The sequence below is a fragment of the Orbicella faveolata genome, unplaced genomic scaffold (genome assembly GCF_042242905.1).
Source record: "Orbicella faveolata isolate gen_17 unplaced genomic scaffold, um_ofav_v1 contig_47, whole genome shotgun sequence".
NCBI classification, from domain to species: Eukaryota; Metazoa; Cnidaria; class Anthozoa; order Scleractinia; family Merulinidae; genus Orbicella; species Orbicella faveolata.
Window position 1 is genome coordinate 20,763,335 of NW_028301577.1, and position 19,726 is coordinate 20,783,060.

At 40.0% G+C, this 19,726-nt stretch overlaps 1 protein-coding gene across 1 annotated transcript; it reads right to left on the reverse strand.

Moving 5' to 3' along the window:
• Nucleotides 1-9,319: 9,319 nt before the first annotated feature.
• On the reverse strand, nt 9,320-19,386 carry LOC149097550 (uncharacterized). The gene is made up of 5 exons (XM_089280501.1): nt 19,299-19,386; nt 18,823-18,901; nt 18,308-18,440; nt 15,027-15,136; nt 9,320-9,635 (listed from the first exon to the last, which is right to left on the reverse strand). Exons 2-5 carry the CDS (start codon nt 18,889-18,891, stop codon nt 9,411-9,413), a joined length of 537 nt encoding a protein of 178 aa, XP_089136627.1. The 5' UTR covers nt 18,892-18,901; nt 19,299-19,386; the 3' UTR covers nt 9,320-9,410.
• Nucleotides 19,387-19,726: the final 340 nt, after the last annotated feature.

Below are 19,726 nucleotides of genomic sequence, written 5' to 3' on the forward strand. Positions count from 1 at the left end.
GAAAGCTCGAGAAATAAAGGATTTACATTATGTGCTGGTGATATTAGGCTTTTATATCAATCTACTAGACATTTCTATTTTAAGTTTTATTATTTTCCAAACCTTACACACATGTCCTTTGGTTCGATAGCTTTGATTTTCAGTTTACTCAGTTTTACATCATAAGAGGTTCATGTAAATATTGAACCATGTTCGTCGATTTTGTGGCCTTCCATCTATGAAGCTCGAGGATGGCACTGCGCTCATGAATACCCTGCCGTCTTCATCTGAGTGGAGGTACTCCCCCGTCTCCAGCGACTTCAAGGATCGGCATTTGGACCTTAGCCACGGGGTAACACTTTTCACTTGAAAAAAGTATTTGTTCTGTGAAGGTAAGACATTCGATTTCTGTCGATAGATAAGACGGAAGAAAAAACGTTATTATGAGAACCTCAAAAATAATCTAATAACATTGCAATTCCGATATGAACATTTGATTAGATGTTCTTTTGTAGGAAAAAGAACCCCTGATCGCACTCAAGCGTTTTTATGTCACTTGACTACCCTTTCAATTACTTTAGGCCCCGTCCACACTACACTGGCGAAATTTTAAAACGCAGCTTTACTTCTACGGTTAGGTCTACCGTCCACACTAATTCGTCACGATAGCGGAGATTTTCGGAAACGCTCTTCAAATCGGAAGAATTTTAAAACGCCTGCTTGTAGAGCTTTGTAGAGCATTTGTAGCTGTTTGTGACTGGCACGGTCAGGCAGAAAAATCTGACGATGACAATATATTGAGTAGATTAAAAAGTAACCTCTAAAGCGCATTTTCTGCGAACTTGTAAGCAAACAGGTATATAACTCACAGAAATTAATTGTTAGGTCTGGTCAATATCTCACTGTATCACCATGGGTCAGTTTAGGACATCAGGTCAGACCTTAAGGGATTCGTAATGCTACCGGAAGTGTAACGCTTGCATTCTGTTCACTTTACATTTTATTTCTTAACATAAGAGTAACCTGTACAGGCTAACATGAGAGTATAGTCTACACGTTTAATTAAGCAATACGTGAATTTTCCGGAAATTATTCTCGCTGACTGGGTTTCGATTCCTTTGATATCAGTATCATTTCATTCCAGGAAATACAATAACAAACAACAGAGTTAAGCTAAAATTGTCTGAAATACAGAGCCACATAAACGTTCCTGAAATGGAAGTCATGGAATTTGAAACTGTGTGACAATCTGTTTTAGGAAACCCTTTTGATAAAGGGTTGTAAATTCTGAAGTTCCAAAAAACCTAAATGCAACCATAACCATAGGTAAAATCTAGGGATCACGACGAGCCGATTTAAAATGATACAATGCGCACTTTCCGAGAGTAAGCAAAGGTATAAATTACAAAAATTGATTGTCAATAAGGGTCGAATCGGGTCAGATATATAGAGGCAGATCGAATTTTATTCGTAAAATTAACGGAAGTAAAATTGTATCCAGACTACTTGATATAGCGCTACGCTTGCATTACACACTACACCGGGGTATGTGATGTGGACGGGGCCTTGCTTGCCATGTATAACATTATGAATTTTAATGACACAATATAGCTAACATCAATATTCATTGAACTTACACGAAGTAGCACTTTGCCTTCGCTTTCCTACACACAGATAGTAATCGTTCTTCCCTTCTCTGTACCTGAAGGCGTTCGCAAGTTTAGCATCACTCTTTACCATGTGGAATTCGGAGAGTAAAGCAGACAGCAGCAAAGTCATACAGTCAAACCTCCATTAAGCGGCCACCCCCTGTAGAGGAGCCAGTTGTCAAATTCCCGAAATTAAGTGGCCGCGGCCGCCTGTTGGTAGACTGTTCACAGTAGCGAGACGCCAGCGCAAAACGGAAGACTTGACCGGGTAGGCGGCGTGAAACGAGACGAACCCCACCCCCACCATAGTGACCATAATGAAACAAATTTGAACACAAATGAAGGGGAATTCTCTGTAAATGAACAACAAAAGGTGCATTTGCTTTGTCGGGCTTTGCAGCCATTTGCCGCTATATATGGCCATGGTTAAGTCCTCTGTTTCGATTGACGGGGGAAGGGAAGGGGTAGTTTAGGGTGACTCATGTCTTTGACCAATTATAATTGGTAAATCCTGTAGCCATATTTATCTTTCTCAATCTCATTAAAATTCATCAAGTAAAAACAAAGAAAATTGCAACCGTGAAGGAGGTTTGAATATCCGGTCTTAATAAGCATAGATATTGACGACTTTACTTCTCCGTTTACCCCTTATTTTTTTGTTTCGCTAGAGAAGATATATCAAACACTGAATACAGTGTTTCATTGGCTTTCCAAACACCTCGAAGTGCGTCAAAAATACTCCACTGCTCGTCGTATATTCAGCTCTCTTCTCGGTGTTTGGATATCCGGATGAAACTCTGTCTATTGTGTTTGATATATTACATGAACATTTGTAGAAAACGTCGAATACCTGTTTTTGAATCCCACGGGTCTGTTCCAGTGAACGACACATTCCGTGCTTATGAACTTCCTCTTGGTAGAACCTTTAAAAGATTTCCGTCAGTCCCGCCGGGCCTAATGCGACCCGTGCGCACGAGTGCAGAGATCCATACGGGCTGTGACTACATTTCCGTCCAGATGTTAAAGAAAAAAGAAAGAAACTGTCAAGCGTTCATTTGAAAATGCGATGCGTAACCTTGCGATGGACAACCATCCCATCGAATGGGGGCAGAAATACTCCTGGTGCTTCATGCATGCATTCCCCGCCCCCCCCCCCCCGATTTTGGGGAAAAATCATAAATGGCAAAACGCCATATTCAGGTTAGAGTGAACCTGAATACTGAGGGTGGAAGAGAGACCGGCTTTTTAATTGGGGTGGGAGGAAGGGGTTAAACTAGCGATCCTATTCATGGGAAGGTATTATACTCCTCCAAATCTCTTAATTCATGTTTTACCACATCACTACACGTTGTCGCTCATCCATGAACCAAAACAAAGAGCAAAGCACACGGGATGGTCATCATTTTTCAATTCCTATAAATTTAAATGCACATCAAAGTTAAAGTATACTGTCGACCGCTTAGAAATTAAATTTAGTTTATGGGAGAGACGAGCAAGATTACCGCAAACTGGTGAGCAGGATGAGGTTTTTATGACTGCACCCATTTACAGATCTTTTGAAAATGCAATTATTCCCACAGCAACACTCTCCTTATGTTTTCAAGTCAGTCTCTGCCAGGGTCCATCCGATGCTAAAAACCTCAGATATAGGTTTTGTTTTTCCTTTACGGATGTGATCACAGCCGTCAAGGCGTATGTTTTCTAAAAATATTGCTGTTCCTCCGATAGTACATATTGTGAAGAGTTCACTTACCTTCCGAAGTGGAGAAGGTTAATTGACTTAATGGAGATCTGAGTTGAAGAACGGAACTGCAAGTATAGTTTCACAGATCCGAAGTCGATCCTTGTGGTACGATTTTTGTCGTATTATTTCGTCGTCGATTTGTAGTAATTCTACTTCGGATGCTATGTTGAATAAATCATCAATTACCAGCAAGCAGGAGAGCAGAATGAGGTCATAGCATTGTAGCCGTATTTCCGGCTGTGAAGACACGCGACAACCAGAAATACGTCTGCGCTCGCAAGTTAATAGAGTGGCAATCTAGGCATAGAAAAGAATGGAATTAAAAGTGCCTTTGAAGTAAAAAATAATTGCTGCTTATTTCAAAGGCTTTTCAGAGTAAAGAAGAATGGCGTTTTCCTTTTTGGAATACCGTAAATCCTCGAATTAGCGCCCCCCTCGAATAAGCGCCCCCTTCGAATAAGCGCCCCTCCCATCGGCCGAAATTTAAAATAAGCGCCCCCCTCGAATAAGCCCCCTCCCCTCCCCTCCCCCCATTTTGTGGACGAGTAATGAGACAACAAAGGGTGTATAGTTTTCGTCATGTAGTATTAGATTTGTACATTGTTTCAGTTTAGTGAACACGTTGAACACGTTAAGTTCTAATGGTGCCGCGATTTGAACTTTAGGATCAGCTTTTTATGTCAATAAATAGCTTGTGTTGGTGTTTACGCGCAGATGATGCTACGATTTGGGAAAAAATTAAATAAGCGACCTCCCTCGAATAAGCGCCCCCATCTTATCCTAAATTTGAAATAAGCGGGCGCCAATTCGAAGATTTACGGTATCTTTTTTCGTGTTAGAGATTTTATTTTATCATGCAAATGAAGAAAAGTGATGACGTCATGAAAAGTTCCACTTAAAAAGTAAACGGCAATGAATCAAGAATATCTCTTGAAATATTGGAGCAGTGTTCTTCAGATTTGGTACCAGAAATGTACATCATAGAGGAAACAGAATGACACCTACTATGTTGTTGCCATGGAAACACTCTTGGCTCCAGCCTCTTTCTGTGAAAAATCAAATATTCGAGGATTTACGGTATATTCGATCTATCGAGCCTTTCGAACGCCGCCAAAGTAGACTAAACATGTAAAGTACCGCGTGAACGCACTGCTCTAATCTTTGGTTACTACTAGCAATATTAAATGTTTGACCGACTCGCTTGCTAAGAAATCCATTAAAGTTTGCCGTTTATTGTTAAACTTAAGCTAATTAGACCACCAACTGTTTTCGCGAGATTTCCGGCCGTCAATCGCTAAGGGACGGACCATTAGAAAAACGATGGGGGGGGGGGGGGGGAAACAACAAAAAAAATTCAAGGGAGGGTGACTCAAAAAAAAATCGTGCAAAGCAGAAGTGAAGGAAAAAAAAATTCCTGCAGAGTGAATCGCACTGTCGGGGACTATACCCGCCTGAATGGAAACTTGGTAGCTACTTTACTGCACAGCAACCTCATCATGGACACTGGTAGCCAAACACCCTTGCTGAAAAACCCTTCTGGATAACCATGTGCTATAAACAGCCATCCTGCTTGATTCGTTTGCATTTAAGCAAGCACATACCTTGTTTTGAAAGCCTCGAAATATAGGAGTGATTTCACAACTGACATGTCTAAATGACGATTATGGACATAGATGTGCACACCTCATGGCAAACTGTAGCATTTTCCTTAAGATGGCCGCCAAGATCAAACGTTGGACAAACGTTGTAACCAAAGACAGTCATGGAGGTGTTAACACAACTGATACGTTTAGTATGGGCTGTTTCAATCTATTTTAGGTTTTTGCTGAAAATCGCGGAAACGCACCAAAAATGCTTCAATTTTGCAAAATTTTCGAGGGGTGGGGGGTGGGGATACCCCCAGACCCCATAGTTGAATAAGCCCTTCAGCCCCATATTTGCTGCTGGACGGTCACTCACAAAACCCTCTCTTAAACCTTGATTCACTGCATGCCAAGAATGAATTTTTTTTAACTAGGGTAAGGGAACCAATGAAAATGATATTTCCCTTAACATCAAACCAAAAGCAATGCAGCCCCATTTTAGGCAATAGCACTTGGATGTGTCTGATACTCGGTTATGTTTCCCCCGAGTATAATTTTGACAGGAAAGCACAATGACTGTATGAAAGTTAAAAAATATTTGTTTGAACTTGGAGCCTACTCCAGGCATTTAGATTGTGGTGAGTGTCAAGATTAAGATCGCGGCAGTAGAATATTTCTCCCTTCAATTCTCACTGCCCCCCCCCCCCAACCCCACCCCCCCAAAAAAAAAATTGTGCAGGGGGCTTGCCCCAGAAAAAGAAAAGTCCTGCAGAGGCAGTGGACGTGAAAAAAATTCTTACAAGCTGAAAAAGTCCCACCGCCCCTCCCCCCATCACCTTTCTAATGGTCCGTCCCTAAGGGGCCTAAGTGACTTGAAAAATCGCTCGTGAAAAAGACGTTTGTAATTTTTTGGAAATTTCGAGTTTTTATGTAACGTTAAAAAGCTGTCATTTGTTACTAGATATCAGTGCGACCCCTCTGCCATAAATTGGCGGATTTAGTGATTTGACAAAAACGTCAAAAGAAACCGAGGTGCTGCGTCGGAACAGGCTTAATTTTTGAAAATCAAACAAATATGCCTTGTAAGGGCTAGCCGTTAAACTGCGAAGTACCAATGCATGTGTTAAAATGTTGGACTGAAGCAGTTGCAATTATCATACTGCAAAAAAAAAAAAAAACCAGTTTAACACTAATTTTAATTTATGCAAATAATTCCGGAATACGATTATCGACACCGCTACACAGACCTCTATCTCTCCCCGATTTTTTGGGGGGCAGGGGGTAGCCTGCTGAATAGGCGTATCAGTGGGGCAGAGAGCGAAACGCGATACACGAGCGCGGAGCGCGACCGCGAGGGCGAAGCGCGAGACGAAAAGAATCCGCCTGTAGTCGCACCACTGTTTAAGCTCCATCACCCCCTTAGTCTGCTGGCAGCCGGTTTTTTCTCTAAGGGTCACTAGGACGAGTGTTTAGTCATCGCGAACGCAAAAGGGTGGATGGCGGTGGCCGAGTAAGGAAGAAGGCGGGACAAGGGCGGTGTGGCCGAGTAGGGAAGAAGGCGCGACGAGGAAAAACTCTTGCGTGCCGCGCCCATGTCTCGTCCCATTCTCCTTTAGCCAAAACGTAACCCCATCATAACCCCTACTGAATTTCGAGAGAAAAACAAACTGCCAAACAAAGTCATACCTAGTGCGACCCCTGCTTAGCGAACTTTATAAATTACATATTACAAAAACATGCATATGAGCCAAAACAAACGGTATCAAAGGTGTCAAATTCCGCAAGGCCAAATGCCCCTTTCCTTTCTGTTTTTCTCGGCCCTTTTACACTGGCTACCTTTTGCATTGTATGTTCTTTCTGGCTTTCTGGAAACGGACAACTTCCGACTGATAAATTATAATTTTCAATTCAAATATTTCATTTTTTTGTGTGTGTGTGCGTTTATCCAATTCCTCACAAGATTATGAGAGTATTTCCACTCCCCGGGGAGGGAGGGGAATGTTTTACGCGCGAGTACTTTTTATATTACGAGGATTGTAACACTTCCACGTGCAAGATCTCGTCACTTTTACCGGTAACTTTACGAAGACGTTATTTTACTTAACACAGCTTAATTGTGCAGGTCACTAGCAAGCTTCTGGCACCAGTCTGAAACTACGAGGGTCACAAGAGATCTTTTCACTAATACCACAGCGCTAACATTGCATAATTGTTTGATAATTTCGTCATTCTCTCTGCTTACTGTTTGTTGTCACGCTGTTTGAATCGCTCATCACTAATATGCATATGTAAAATGGCTGAGGCTAAGGGTGTGGGATGCTGACAGAGTTTCGTACAGAGGTTGGATTTAAAGGTATGAATTATTTTATATATACTTCACATCAGAGGTTGGATTTCTTGAAACAGTGCAGAAATCTGCAAGCTTTCCACTGCTCGGAATATGAAAGGATAGACAATGACTTCAACGCCTGGAACAAAAATGGAAAGAAAAAGTCTGTATTCTTTTCTATTCTAAGTCACGAAAAAGTCCTAGAATTGTAATTGAAATTTCTGTCAGCTAGTTGAATTTCATCGAAATGCCGCCTTAGCCACAGAATCTCGAGAACTCTGTCCATCCTATATCTGCGTTCGTAGTGAATCCTAGTCTAGGAAAAACGGAAGAGTGGGCGGTACGGCTACAAATAAACAGCCTAAACATAGGGTGCGTTCCTTTGGGGTGATCTGGATCAGGATCGGTGATCCAAGATCCGTCTGGATCATGGCGCATCAAAGGAACCGACGAATCCATGATCTGGATCACTGATCCTGATCCAGATCACCCCAGAGGAACGCACCCTATAGTCAATTCAAGGCTAATTAACTTGGGAAAATGCGTGGCTACCCTCAGGTTTCTTTCTGGATTCCAATAGCCCTTGGCAAGATCTAACTTTTTCCACACGGCCCCAAGCTGGTGATAAGACCTTTGGTTTTAGTTTGTACCGTCCATTAAAAGGATTGGAGTGGCTCGCCAATATATAGTGCTTTATAATGAAGGGAAACTAAAAAATGGACCATGATATTTTTGATGGAGGGTGGGCAATTGCCCCAAAAAATTTCTGCACGACCCATCTCGATAAAAAGCGTGTTATGCAAAAGAAAAATTTGGAACAAACCGCAATTCTTTCATGAAAAAAATCTTACTCACAAAAGTAGCCCAGCCCCCTCCTTCGTCAAAAGTATTATAACCCATCCATATTCGCCAATATTTCCCAAACTTCGAAAAATCAACGCCGTGACAGTGTTTGGATATTTGGTAGATTTTTTTATGATTTTTTTCTCTGTTTTCTCCTTAACTTTAGTTTCGTTTGAGAAGATGTATCAAACACTCAAGACGGTGTTTGACCTCGTTTCCAAACCAGTCAGTGTAAAACGCAGACTGTGGACCGGGGGTAAAACTCAGACCAGGGCAAAATGCAGATTACAGACTTTTTAAGTACATATGTTATTTCCATTATCGAGTATAAACCGTAAACAGGATTATTCAGGCTAATGACAGTGAACGTCTGCACTCCGGTTACCCTGAACATCACTCAGGTTAGCCTAAATAACGCCCCGGTTAGCCTGTTTATGGTTAGCTCTCAATGATTGAAATGGTAACACGATTCAGCTAAGTCTATTGTCTGTGGTCTGCATTTCACCCCCTGTCCGCAGTCTGCGGTCTGTAGTCTGCAGTCCTCAGTCCACAGACTCCGCAGTCTGCATTATGCACTGACCGATTTCCAAACACCTCGAAGGTCGTCAAAAATACTCCGCCACGCGTCATAGTTTAAACTCCCTTCCCTTCCTAATGTTTAGAAATGTGGTCAAACACGGTCTTTCGTGTTTGAAATATTGCATCAAATACGATAGACCTTGTTTCAGCACATATCCATGCAGACACCGTCTAATATGTTCCCTGCCAGCAGAGCTCCTTTTCTGGTGTTCGCTGACGGGACAATTGGAGGAAACTAGCCTCTGCTAGCAAGGAATCTAAGATGGAAATGGCACAGCGAAGTATTTTGTTAAAAAATTAGCTTCAATCCGTTTGGAAATGTGATAAAACAGTGGCTATCTTCTCAATCGAAGCTATAAGAAGAAAAATTGAACGGAAAAAATAAGATCGTAAAAATCTATGCTTACCGTATGGCTGTCATCATTACTTCGGATTAACTGAGAGCATTCAAATTTATCGACAATTTTATTATTAGGATCTAGAGGTAAATTAATCTAGTCGTGTTCGTACTTTTCTCACTCAATGAATGAATAATCGTTAGAAAGCTCGAGAAATAAAGGATTTACATTATATACTCGTGATATTAGGCTTTTATATCAATCTATACTAGACATTTCTATTTTTTCAAGTTTTATTATTTTTCAAACCTTACATACATGTACTTTGGTTTGATAACTTTGATTTTCAGTTTACCCAGTTTTCAATCACAAGAAGACCCAGTAAGTCTTGAACCATGTTTGTCGATCTTGTGGCATTCCATTTTGGAAGGTCGAGGATGGTACTGCCTTCACGAACGCCCTGCCGTTTACATCCGAGTGGAGATACTCCCCCGTCTCCAGCGACTTCCAGGTACGGTAACGGCGATTCCCCGAAAACAAACTTTTTTCTCTAAAAAAATATTTGTTCTGTGAGGGGAAAACATTCGATTTCTGTCGATATATAAGAAGGAAGAAAAAACGCGATTATTAAAGCATCAATTCTAATAACATTCCAACGTTAACTTTTAGTGTGTTTCTCCATATCATCTATTTACAAAATAGCTGTTTAGTATGAAAGTGAGCAGTAGTACGTCATAAGTGGCGAGATTGCGGAATGTACCGTCCAATTAGAGTGGGCGGTAATCATGAGTATAATTGTTTTCACCTTTATATGATCACAATTTTATAGTAACTGATAACAAATCGAATAAATTATCGATATCTATGGCATTAACTCTTTTACGACCAATAAATTTACACGTGATCCTGAAACAAAAGGTCACCTTTCGTCAAAGAACCCCTGATCGTACTCGAGCATTTCTATGTCACTTGACTACCCTTTCACGACAGTCAGTTACTTGAGACCCTGTCTACGCTACACCGGAGAAATTCAGCTTTATTTCTACGGTTAAGTCTACCGTCCACATTAATCCGTCACGAAAACGGAGATTTTTGAAAACACTCTTCAAACTGAAAAATTTGAAAACGCCGGCCTTACGTTTAAGCGCGAACGGAAACGTTTTAAAAACGGAGCTTTTCGAAAAGGATGACATCACGACAATCACGTGATTTACCCTTCAGAGTTTTCCTCAACCACAAATCTAAAATGACTGGTGATTGTTGCGTTTTAAAATTCCTCCGGTGTAGTGTGGAACGAAAATATTTGAAGCGTTTTCAGATGGAAAAGGCCGTTTTTGACGAAAGTCACGTGGACTCGAGTGTATAGAGTGAGTTATGTACATTCCTGTGTAACAAATTCCTGTGTAACCATTCTTTGTGTTCCCAATGTAAGATTCCTGTGAAGGGCGGTAGATAGATAGGTTGATAGATATGGTTCAGGCAACTTGCAGGTTGATCAATTTTGGCTACGAAAGACAGGCACAAAACCGACGATGAATAGACCATTGACGGCTTGGAAATACGAGTTTCAACCACGCTGTACAGTTTTTTAAGGGGACTGAGATGTAGATTTTGGAGACTCGTGCCTCTGTAGCCATTTGTGACAGGCTGTTTTTGGCATTTTATTCTGTTAGCGTCCGAGCCTTCGGTTCTTACAACATCAAGGTTAAAACGTTGAGGTGACGGGTTTCAGTTAGGCAGAAAAATTTCAACATGACAAGATATCGAGTGGATTAAAAGCTAACCTCTAAAGCGCATTTTCCGCGAATAAGCAAACAGGTACGTAATTCACAAAAATTAATTGCTATCTCACTGTACATAAACCATGGGTCGGATCAGATCAAGCCAGACCGAATTGCATTCGTAATGCTGCCGGAAGTGTAACGCTCGCATTCTGTTCTCCTTACATTTTATTTTCAGCACGAGAGTAGCCTGTGCACAGGTTAACATGAGAGCATAGTCTAAACTTTGAAGCAATACGCGAATTACCCGAAAATTATTCTCGCTGACTGTTTTTCGATTCCTCTGATATCAGCATCATTTCGTTCCATGAAATAAAGCAACAAACAACAGAGTTAAGCTTAAAATTGTGAAATACAGAGCCACATAAACGTTCCTGAAATGGAAGACATGGAATTTGAAACTGTGTGACAATCTGTTTCAGTTTAGGAAACCCTTTTGATAAAGGGTTGTAAATACTGAAGTCCCAAAAAACCCGCCAAATGCAACCATAACATGTTGAAATCTAAGCATAGCAATGAGCGGATTAAAAACTATCATATAATGCGATAACGAAAAGGCAAACTTGATTAATACCTTCTTCGCAACAGTGGGAATAAATTCAAGAAACTCCACCCTTGCACAGGAGGGAGTTGGCAATGATGTTGCATCAATACTTACAATTTCTGAGGAGTCGGTGTACAGGAAAATTAAAACCCTAGGGAGACCCTGTTAGGGTTTTAGGATTATGGATTATCAGGGGATTTTAGAGAAGGGATACGGATTATTAGGTACTAAATTTCATTATTACGGATTTTTCGTGTTTCATTGTCAAATTGTGGATTAATATCGGTCATAATCGCATAGATTGCTTTTTACATAAAAAGGGTAAGAAAGAGCTTAAAGAGACAGTCATAAAAAAGATGACAAGTGTTATTTATCTCCAGTAACCCCTCCAGTGCTCCTAGTCAAAATTCTGAGCTAGCATTGCAGTAGTAGTCCTTAGTCGCTAAGGATTTCCGGGTAACATTTTATGTTAAAAATAAGTTAAAATTGTGACAGGCGTACACGACCCTTGCTGGTCGTAAATGTAGGGTTCTTTGCCGTTAGAGTTACGTTTGAATCTCACCAGTGTGTCTTTGAACCATTTTGCTCTTTTGCACAAGAAAATGGGAACTAATGGGAGGCTTCCTTTATATATGCCTCCCTTTATATATCTTCCTCAGCAAAGGCTGATTTTGTATTAAGTGCCATTTATTCATCAAGGCTTTCTTTAAATTAGGCACTGCGGGATGGCGTTGTCGACAGAAGGCGGAATTTAATTGTAAGTTTTTCCCTTGTGTTGAAGAGCCGTCTTTCTTTCTTTGAATTTGACTTCTAAGAGAACTGTATTTACCAGACTATCTAGATAACTTCACGTCCAGACGTGGTTTAAATTTCCTAATATTCGTTTAAATGTTCTTTTTGTAGGGTTAGTTTGAAGCCACCTCAGTGTGCTCTCACTTTACATTTCTGTCTCAACGGCTGCCATAAATAGGTTGGCAAAAGACACTACCATTTTGGTTCCCTTAGCGGGTCTGTGCATTTGGAGATAACGAATTCTCCTGTAATATAAGTCTTAAAGCTGTAGCATAGAAATGGTTGGAATTAAATAAGAAGGCTTGCAATATATCGTCTCGCCGCTTACTAAGCTGTATTTGACAAGCATCAACAAACGAGAGGATTTTAGCCAATGGAAGAAAGCTCACTTATGCCCGGTTTTCAAAAAGGACGATCCTACTGATAGGAGCAATTATCAACCCATCTCTCTTCTAATTGTCCCTAGAAAAACCTTGGAATCGTGTATATCTGACACAGTGTTGAGGAGGCAATGGGGCTACCTTAAGGGCCACTCGACCCGGTTATAACTTTCCCACCTAACGGAAAGTTGGAGACAAGCTGTTGACAATAATTCAGTGGTCGCTACCGCTTTTATAGATTTTCGTAAAGCCTGTGTCTCTCATAGTATCTTTTTGCATAAATTGAAGACCAAAATTGGAATCGAGGGCAATCGTCCTTCTTGGCTCACAGATTATCTGCAACACCGGACACAGGTAACGGTTGTGAATTCAGTCCACTCAGTGCGAAGAGTTAAATGTGACTTGTGGCATCCCACAGGGATCAGTGCTAGGCCCATGTTTGTTTAGTTTGTACGCCAACGACATGCAGGATGCTGTGACATCAGGCAATCTGTATCTGTATAGTGACGATACTACAGTTTTTTTTAACAGTACATTCTTCAAAATGCGAAGTAATGTTGTTCCACCGGGGATCTTTCATTGGTCCATACCCTCTGATTACCATTGGAAACGTCAAGGTGGTACATACCCAAAAACATGGCGATGTTCATTAAAAATTCAGTTTTTTAAAAATACAAGATTTTAAGACCCTTGAACACTTGTTAAAAACATTTTGAAACGATCTTGCCGAATCTACCCTTAGGTAGGTGTGAAATTTAAGGAAAGTACACTGTGGGATAAGCTTTTTTACGCCGCAACGGCCATAGCAACGGCTGTTTACAGTGAGAACATGACCAAAAATATAGATTAGGTGTAACAGATATGAACGGTAATTTGTCGTAAAGCTGTAAAGAGATACACAACTCGATTGGTATAATTACTTTGGAAAAGCTTTGCCTAATTTACTACCACAGGCTCCTTCACTTCCCTTATGAAAAGGAACATTTCCCACAACTTCGGGAACTTCTTACAAAATAGAACAACCATTACAATCCCCCGCCCCAGAGATCCAATCTGCACCTCCCCCCCGCAATGTTTGGTTTATTAAATGCTTAATCCATCATGTAAGAAACTTTAAGTGCATTTTTCTCAAAGGTCTACTTTTGCACCAACTGACTTCACGCCAACATTTCTACTTTGGAAGGTATTTAAGAGAAATTCCTGAAATTTGGGGTAATCAAAGACCAATAATGTCGTGATGCAATAAACTAAAACGTTCATAACATTTTAACGTCTGTCACGTGACACTAGATAATTTGTTCACTTTGTTTATCGCATAGAACGAGACAGAAACTTACCAGATATGCTTCTTTGAAAATCAAATCTTGTTTTTTAAAAGAGCAGGAACTGCTGGCGTCAGTGCTATAGCCTAACACCTCAAAAGGCTGTGGCTGGTTGCCATAGCAACCATTTTGAGTAAAACTTTCAAAATTTAATTTCTTTTCTTGAGTGGAATAGCAAACAATTGATCTCTCTTCACCATATTTAAACAAACGTTTTGGTCCATTTTAGGGTACCTACCACCTAAACGTTGCATGTGAGATTTCAAACAAGGCTGCTAGATATAACTATAGTTTGAAAACTTACTTGGACGAAACATCTTACGGATTTGGAAAACAACTTGTCAATAAAATGAATTTATTGAAAAAGAGCTCTTTTCTAAAGAGAAAATCCCTTCTTGACCTATATTTTAAGGTAATTCTCCCATCTGTGATATACGGCATCGCTATCTAGGGAAACTGCAACAATCTGGATTGCATAAAATCCCTGCAAGCACTACACTGTCGCGCTGGAAGGCTAATTTTTAATTTGCTACGGGATTTGTTACCATCAGAAGCAGTCATGAAACTTACTCAATGGGACTCGATTTATCATCTGTATAAAGTAAGTCTTGTCAAGTTATTTTACAACATAGTGAACGATAAAATGGCCCAAATGATTTCAGATTTAGCTGTATGGCGCAACAGTCCGTATTATTTAAGAGGGCATAATAAGGCCGTTGTTCTAAGATTGTCCACTTATTTCATGAAAAATCCTATTCGATATAGAGGCGCTGTATTGTGGAATCTTGTTTCAGATTATTTTGCTGACTCTTGTAGCTTTAAGCAATTTTATAGAAAGTGAAATCTGATGCCACATTTAGGGAAATCAGATTTACAAGATTACCCGCATAGTCGGTAGCGAAGAAGATGTCCAATTTTGAATTTTAAATTATTTCAAATTATAAAAGTATATTATGGTTATACCTTCAAGTCTGATTATAGATGTTTTATCCACTTGAACTTGTAGGTTAAATGATAGGTATTAGGTAGTTATATACGACGCCTCAAGCATATAATGCTTTTAATCTCATCGTGTTTAACTAAAGGATCTTACTTACTTACTGGTACAACATTATGAATGTTAATGACACAAGATTGTTACCATCAATATTCATTGCACTTACACGGAGTAGCACTTTGCCCGCGCTTTCTACACACAGATAGTAATCGTTCTTCCCTTCTCTGTGTCTGAAGGCTTTCGCACGTTTAGCGTTACTAGTTTCTAAGTGGAATTCTGAAAGTAAAGCAGACAACAGCAAAGTCACACAGTCGAACCTCCAATAAGCGGCCGCCCCCTGTAGAGCGGCCAGTTATCAAAGTCCCGAAATTGTTCCTAGCAATATAATAAAATCCCTAGTAATTACAGGCCACTTCTATTTTAGTGGCGGCGGCCACCTTTCGGAAGTGGCTAACCAAAATTTAATACACGTAATTTCACTTTGGTTTGGACAAAGCCAAGTCAGATAAGAGACCGAAATAGAAATTGACCACTTTTAGCTAAGAATGAAGTCAAGTTAAGTCAATATGCCGATGATACTTCTTATTTTAGAGGGGTCAAAGGAGTTCCTCATCGCAACCCTGCAAGTTTTAGAGGATGTTAGTAAGATCTCTGGCCTCAGGTTCAATGATAACAAAACGGAAGCACTCTGGATTAGCTCTATATCTGGGGAATAGAACATTTTAGTGCCTGGAAAGGATGTAAAATGGTAAGTTAAAGCGCTTGGCAGATCAGGATTTGGCAATAACCTTCAACTATAACGAGCAAACTGAAAAAATTAGAAAGCTGTTAAGACGAAAACCGATAGGAAATCGAGTAATTTCAGCTGTTAGGGGACAAAAATCTTGCCCCAGAATAATTTTAGGTATTTTACAGTCCTATTCACGTTTTATTAAAGCTTAAGATATAAATAGTTGCCTGAAACAACACCGGAAACAATTTCCCATAGGAACTCCAGAAAATAAATGTCAAAGTTCAGAGAAATTGTGCAAACACAGGTAAAATTTCATCATCAGTTTCAAGTCACCAGTACTTTCAAGTGTTTCACATGAACTTGAAAACTTGTTTTCGACATCTGGTATTGTTAGAAATGATTTCTTTCGAGAAGATATTTAAGACGAAATCCGATAGGAAATCGAGCAGTTTCAACTTTCAGTGGACAAAAACCTTCTACCAGAAAAATTCTAAGTATATTACAGTCCTTTTTGCATTTTCTAAAAGCTAATGATATAAATATTTGCCTGAAATAACGCCAAAACCAATTTCCCATGGGAAGTCGAGGAAATAAATTTCAAAGTTCAGAGAAATCGTGCAAACACACGTAAAATTTCATCATCAGCTTCATTTCACCAGTATTTTCAGGTGTTTCATATGAACTTCATCATTTGTTTTCGACATTTAGTGTTGTTAGAAATGATTTCTTTTAAGAAGAAAGTTAAAACAGTCGCATAGAAATTTGCAATACAAGTTAAATAATATTGGTACAAAGTTTTTGTCCACTATTTACTCGAACGTCTGGTGGATTCCCTCTTAAAGCCGTCGCACATAACTTTGCGAAACGATGTCAACAATCTCGCTACAAAGTCTTTGTCCACTAGTTACTCGAACATCTGGCGGATTCCTTCTTAAGAGCTATTGGAAATACTGCAGGCTCACGCTGGTAGGGAAAATTACCATGGTTAAATCACTGGCCGAATCACAGCTAGTTTACTTACTTGCTCCTTTACATTCTAACCATCATGCTATAAAGGAGATAAACGACATGTTTTATCATTCCCTATGGAATGGTAAGGGGAACAAAATTAAGAGAAAAGTAATGATTAATGAACCGGGAAATGGAGTCGTGGTTCCTAGTTGCTTGTATTCGAATAAATTGACGTTTCTAAGCCTCATGCTAATTCCGAACGAACCCCTATTAAAGCGTGTGAGACATGAAAAATAATTTCTGCTTATTTGAAAGGCCTTTCAAAATATAGAAGAATGGCGTTTTTCTTTTTGAAATATCTTTTTTCGTTTTAGAGATATTGACATTTTTCTATCATGCAAATTAGATCAGTGATGACGTCATATTGTTTGCAACTAAAAAGTGGTAAAATACTGAATAAACGATATCTCTTGAAATAATGACGCAGTGTTCTTGAAACTTGGCATCAGAAATGTGCATCATAAAAAAGAAACATGTTTTTCATGTTATATACACTATTAGTATCACCCAACTAGTAGACTAATGCAAATCCTGCATTTTAATTGGCTACGCTACTAGATGAATATTAGTAATAGTCCTCGAGTAGCGAAATTGGCGCAATCGAGCGTGACGTTTTCTTTCGTTTTATTCCCAAATAAATATTTCTTCAACTTGCATTTGCTAACTTTATTATTGCCTTTTCTGTCCGACTAGCTGGGTGATACTAAAACAATTAGACCCTTCGCCCTCAAGGGCCACGGGTCAATAGCCCTTGCGGGCTACGGGTCTAACTGTTAATAAGCGGTCAACCGTTAAGGTCATTCCCAGTATTGCATTGCGCATCCCTACTGCGCATAATTTTACGCGTGATTAGCGCGTGCGCATTCAAAAGTGGCGGCTTTTTCTTTACGGCTGTACCTCGCCATAGAGCTAAATCGTCATTTTCTAGCAAACGAGTAGGTGACCTATCATTTTTTTTCTGTTGTTTTGAATTGAGTAATAAATTTCTCTAAGTAAAATAAGTATGGACCAATTCTCAGTGTAGAACAAAAAACAATCGTCGGAAACGTGAATTTAGCAAGCAATCGTGACTACAATCATGGTGCTATTATAAGGATTTACTGGGTATAAACAAGGTGTTGTTGCTCCTAAACGAACATGGGGACCCCTCATTTTTATTTCAAAATTTAAGTTCCTATAATGTAAACAATCAATAGGCAAAGTTTCACAAAAATCTCAGTGCAGGTCCTATTTCAGTGGAATGACCTTAAACGACCACTTCCCATTTTCCCGGGAGTGTCCGCTTAATAGGGGTACGACTGTAATTATAAAGAGGCCGAGCAGTTATGAAAACCGACAAAGTTCTTTGTTTTATATGTTTTTGTTCGCTTTGGCCGTGTACGGAATACAACAGTTGTTTACTTCTGTCTAAGCAACTAACCAACAGAAGCGCTTCGGTTACGTAATTTATGCTTAGTGTATGACCGCAAAACAGATTGCGTATGGTCGTGGACCTTTCTACATGAATCTTGGAAGCTTTATTTGCTCCCTTAAGTTTGTCGAGCTTTGCAGGCATTCGCCGCCAAATATAGCCATGTTAAGTCCACTATTTCGATTGACGGGGGAAGGGAAGGGGTGGTTAGGGTGACTGTGTTTGACCAATTATAATTGGTCAGTCCTGTAGCCATATTTATCTATGAACATGTGTGGAAAACGTCGAATACCTGTTGTGGGATCCGTATTGGTTTCTCCCGTGAATGAAACATTTCGTGTTTGTGAACTTCCTCCTGGTAGAACCTTTAAAAGACGTCCGTCACTCCTGGTGGCCGCGACTGCTTCGATAAATACGGACTTTGTCTGCATTTTCGTCCAAACGTAAAAGAAAAAGGAAAGAAACTGTCAAGCGTTCATTTGAAAATGTTCGAGTAAAGACAAATCTTGCGTCCCGGGAGAAAAGAATAGTCTTGCGAGCACTTCAAAACCTCTCTCCAACGGGTACCAGCGACTTTAATACTGGGGGTGACCCTGCGATGGACTAGCATCCCATCAAGGGGGATCAAAAATTCCCCTGGTGCTTCATACATGCATCCCTCCTTCCCCCCTAATTTTTGGGAAAAATATAGTAAGCTGAATAGGGCGGAAGAGAGACCGGGTTGGGGTGCGAGGAAGGGGTTAACCCAGCGATCCTTTCCAGGGGAAGGTATTATACTCCTGACATAACGTTTAATTCATGTTTTACCTTATCACTGCCCGTTGCCGCACATCCATGAACCAAAACAAAGAGCAAAGCACACAGGATGGTCATCATTTTTCAATTCCTATAAATTTAAATGCACATCAAAGTTTAAGTATGCTGTCGACCGAATCTAGCTAGCGCTAGCCGTTTGAAAGAACTGGGCTAAAAACAGTCATGGTTGACCGCTTAGAAATTAAATTTAGTTTATAGGGGAAACGAGCAAGATTACCGCAAACTGGTGAGCAGAATGAGGTTTTTATGACTGCATCCATTAACAGTTCTTTTGAAAATGCAATCATTCCGACAACAACACTCTCCTTATGTTTTCACGTCAGTCCCTGCCAGCGTCCATCCGATGCTTAAAACCTCGGATACAAGTTTTTTTCCTTTACGGATGTGATCACAGCCGTCAAGGCTTATGTTTTCTAAAGATATATTGCCGTTCTTCCGATAGTACATATTGTGAAAAGTTTACTTACCTTCGGAAGTGGAGAAGGTTAGTTCACTTAAAGTTTCGAGATCGGGGTGAAGAACGAAACTGCAAGCTTTAGTTTCACAGATCCGAAGTCCTTGTACGATACGATTATTATCTTATTATTTCGTCGAAAATTTATAGTAATTCGACTTCGGATGTTATGTTGAATAAAACATCAATTACCAGCGAGCAGGAGAGCAGACTGAGCTCATAGAATGACAACCGCACGTGAAGAGCAGAATGAGCTCAGTAGAATAGTAGCCGTGAAGACAACCGATCGCGACAACCGGAAATGCGTCGGCGCTCGCAAGCTAATAGAATGACACTCTAGGCATAGAAAAGAATCAGGCAAGCAGAGAGTTTTCCTATATAAAATATGATAAAAGCCTTAGTTTTTTTTCACATATTTCATTCCATCTGAAGACTCACGTT

Bases quoted from the DNA above. Each gene is read 5' to 3' on its own strand.
- LOC149097550 (XM_089280501.1), bottom strand. From the start codon at position 18,891: ATGATGACCATCCTGTGTGCTTTGCTCTTTGTTTTGGTTCATGGATGT. The intron at 15,137-18,307 runs GTATTCGACGTT...CTTTACTTTCAG, and splicing joins CAATACGGATCCCACAACAG to AATTCCACTTAGAAACTAGT. The intron at 9,636-15,026 runs GTAAGTGCAATG...ATATATCGACAG, and splicing joins CGGGCAAAGTGCTACTCCGT to AAATCGAATGTTTTCCCCTC.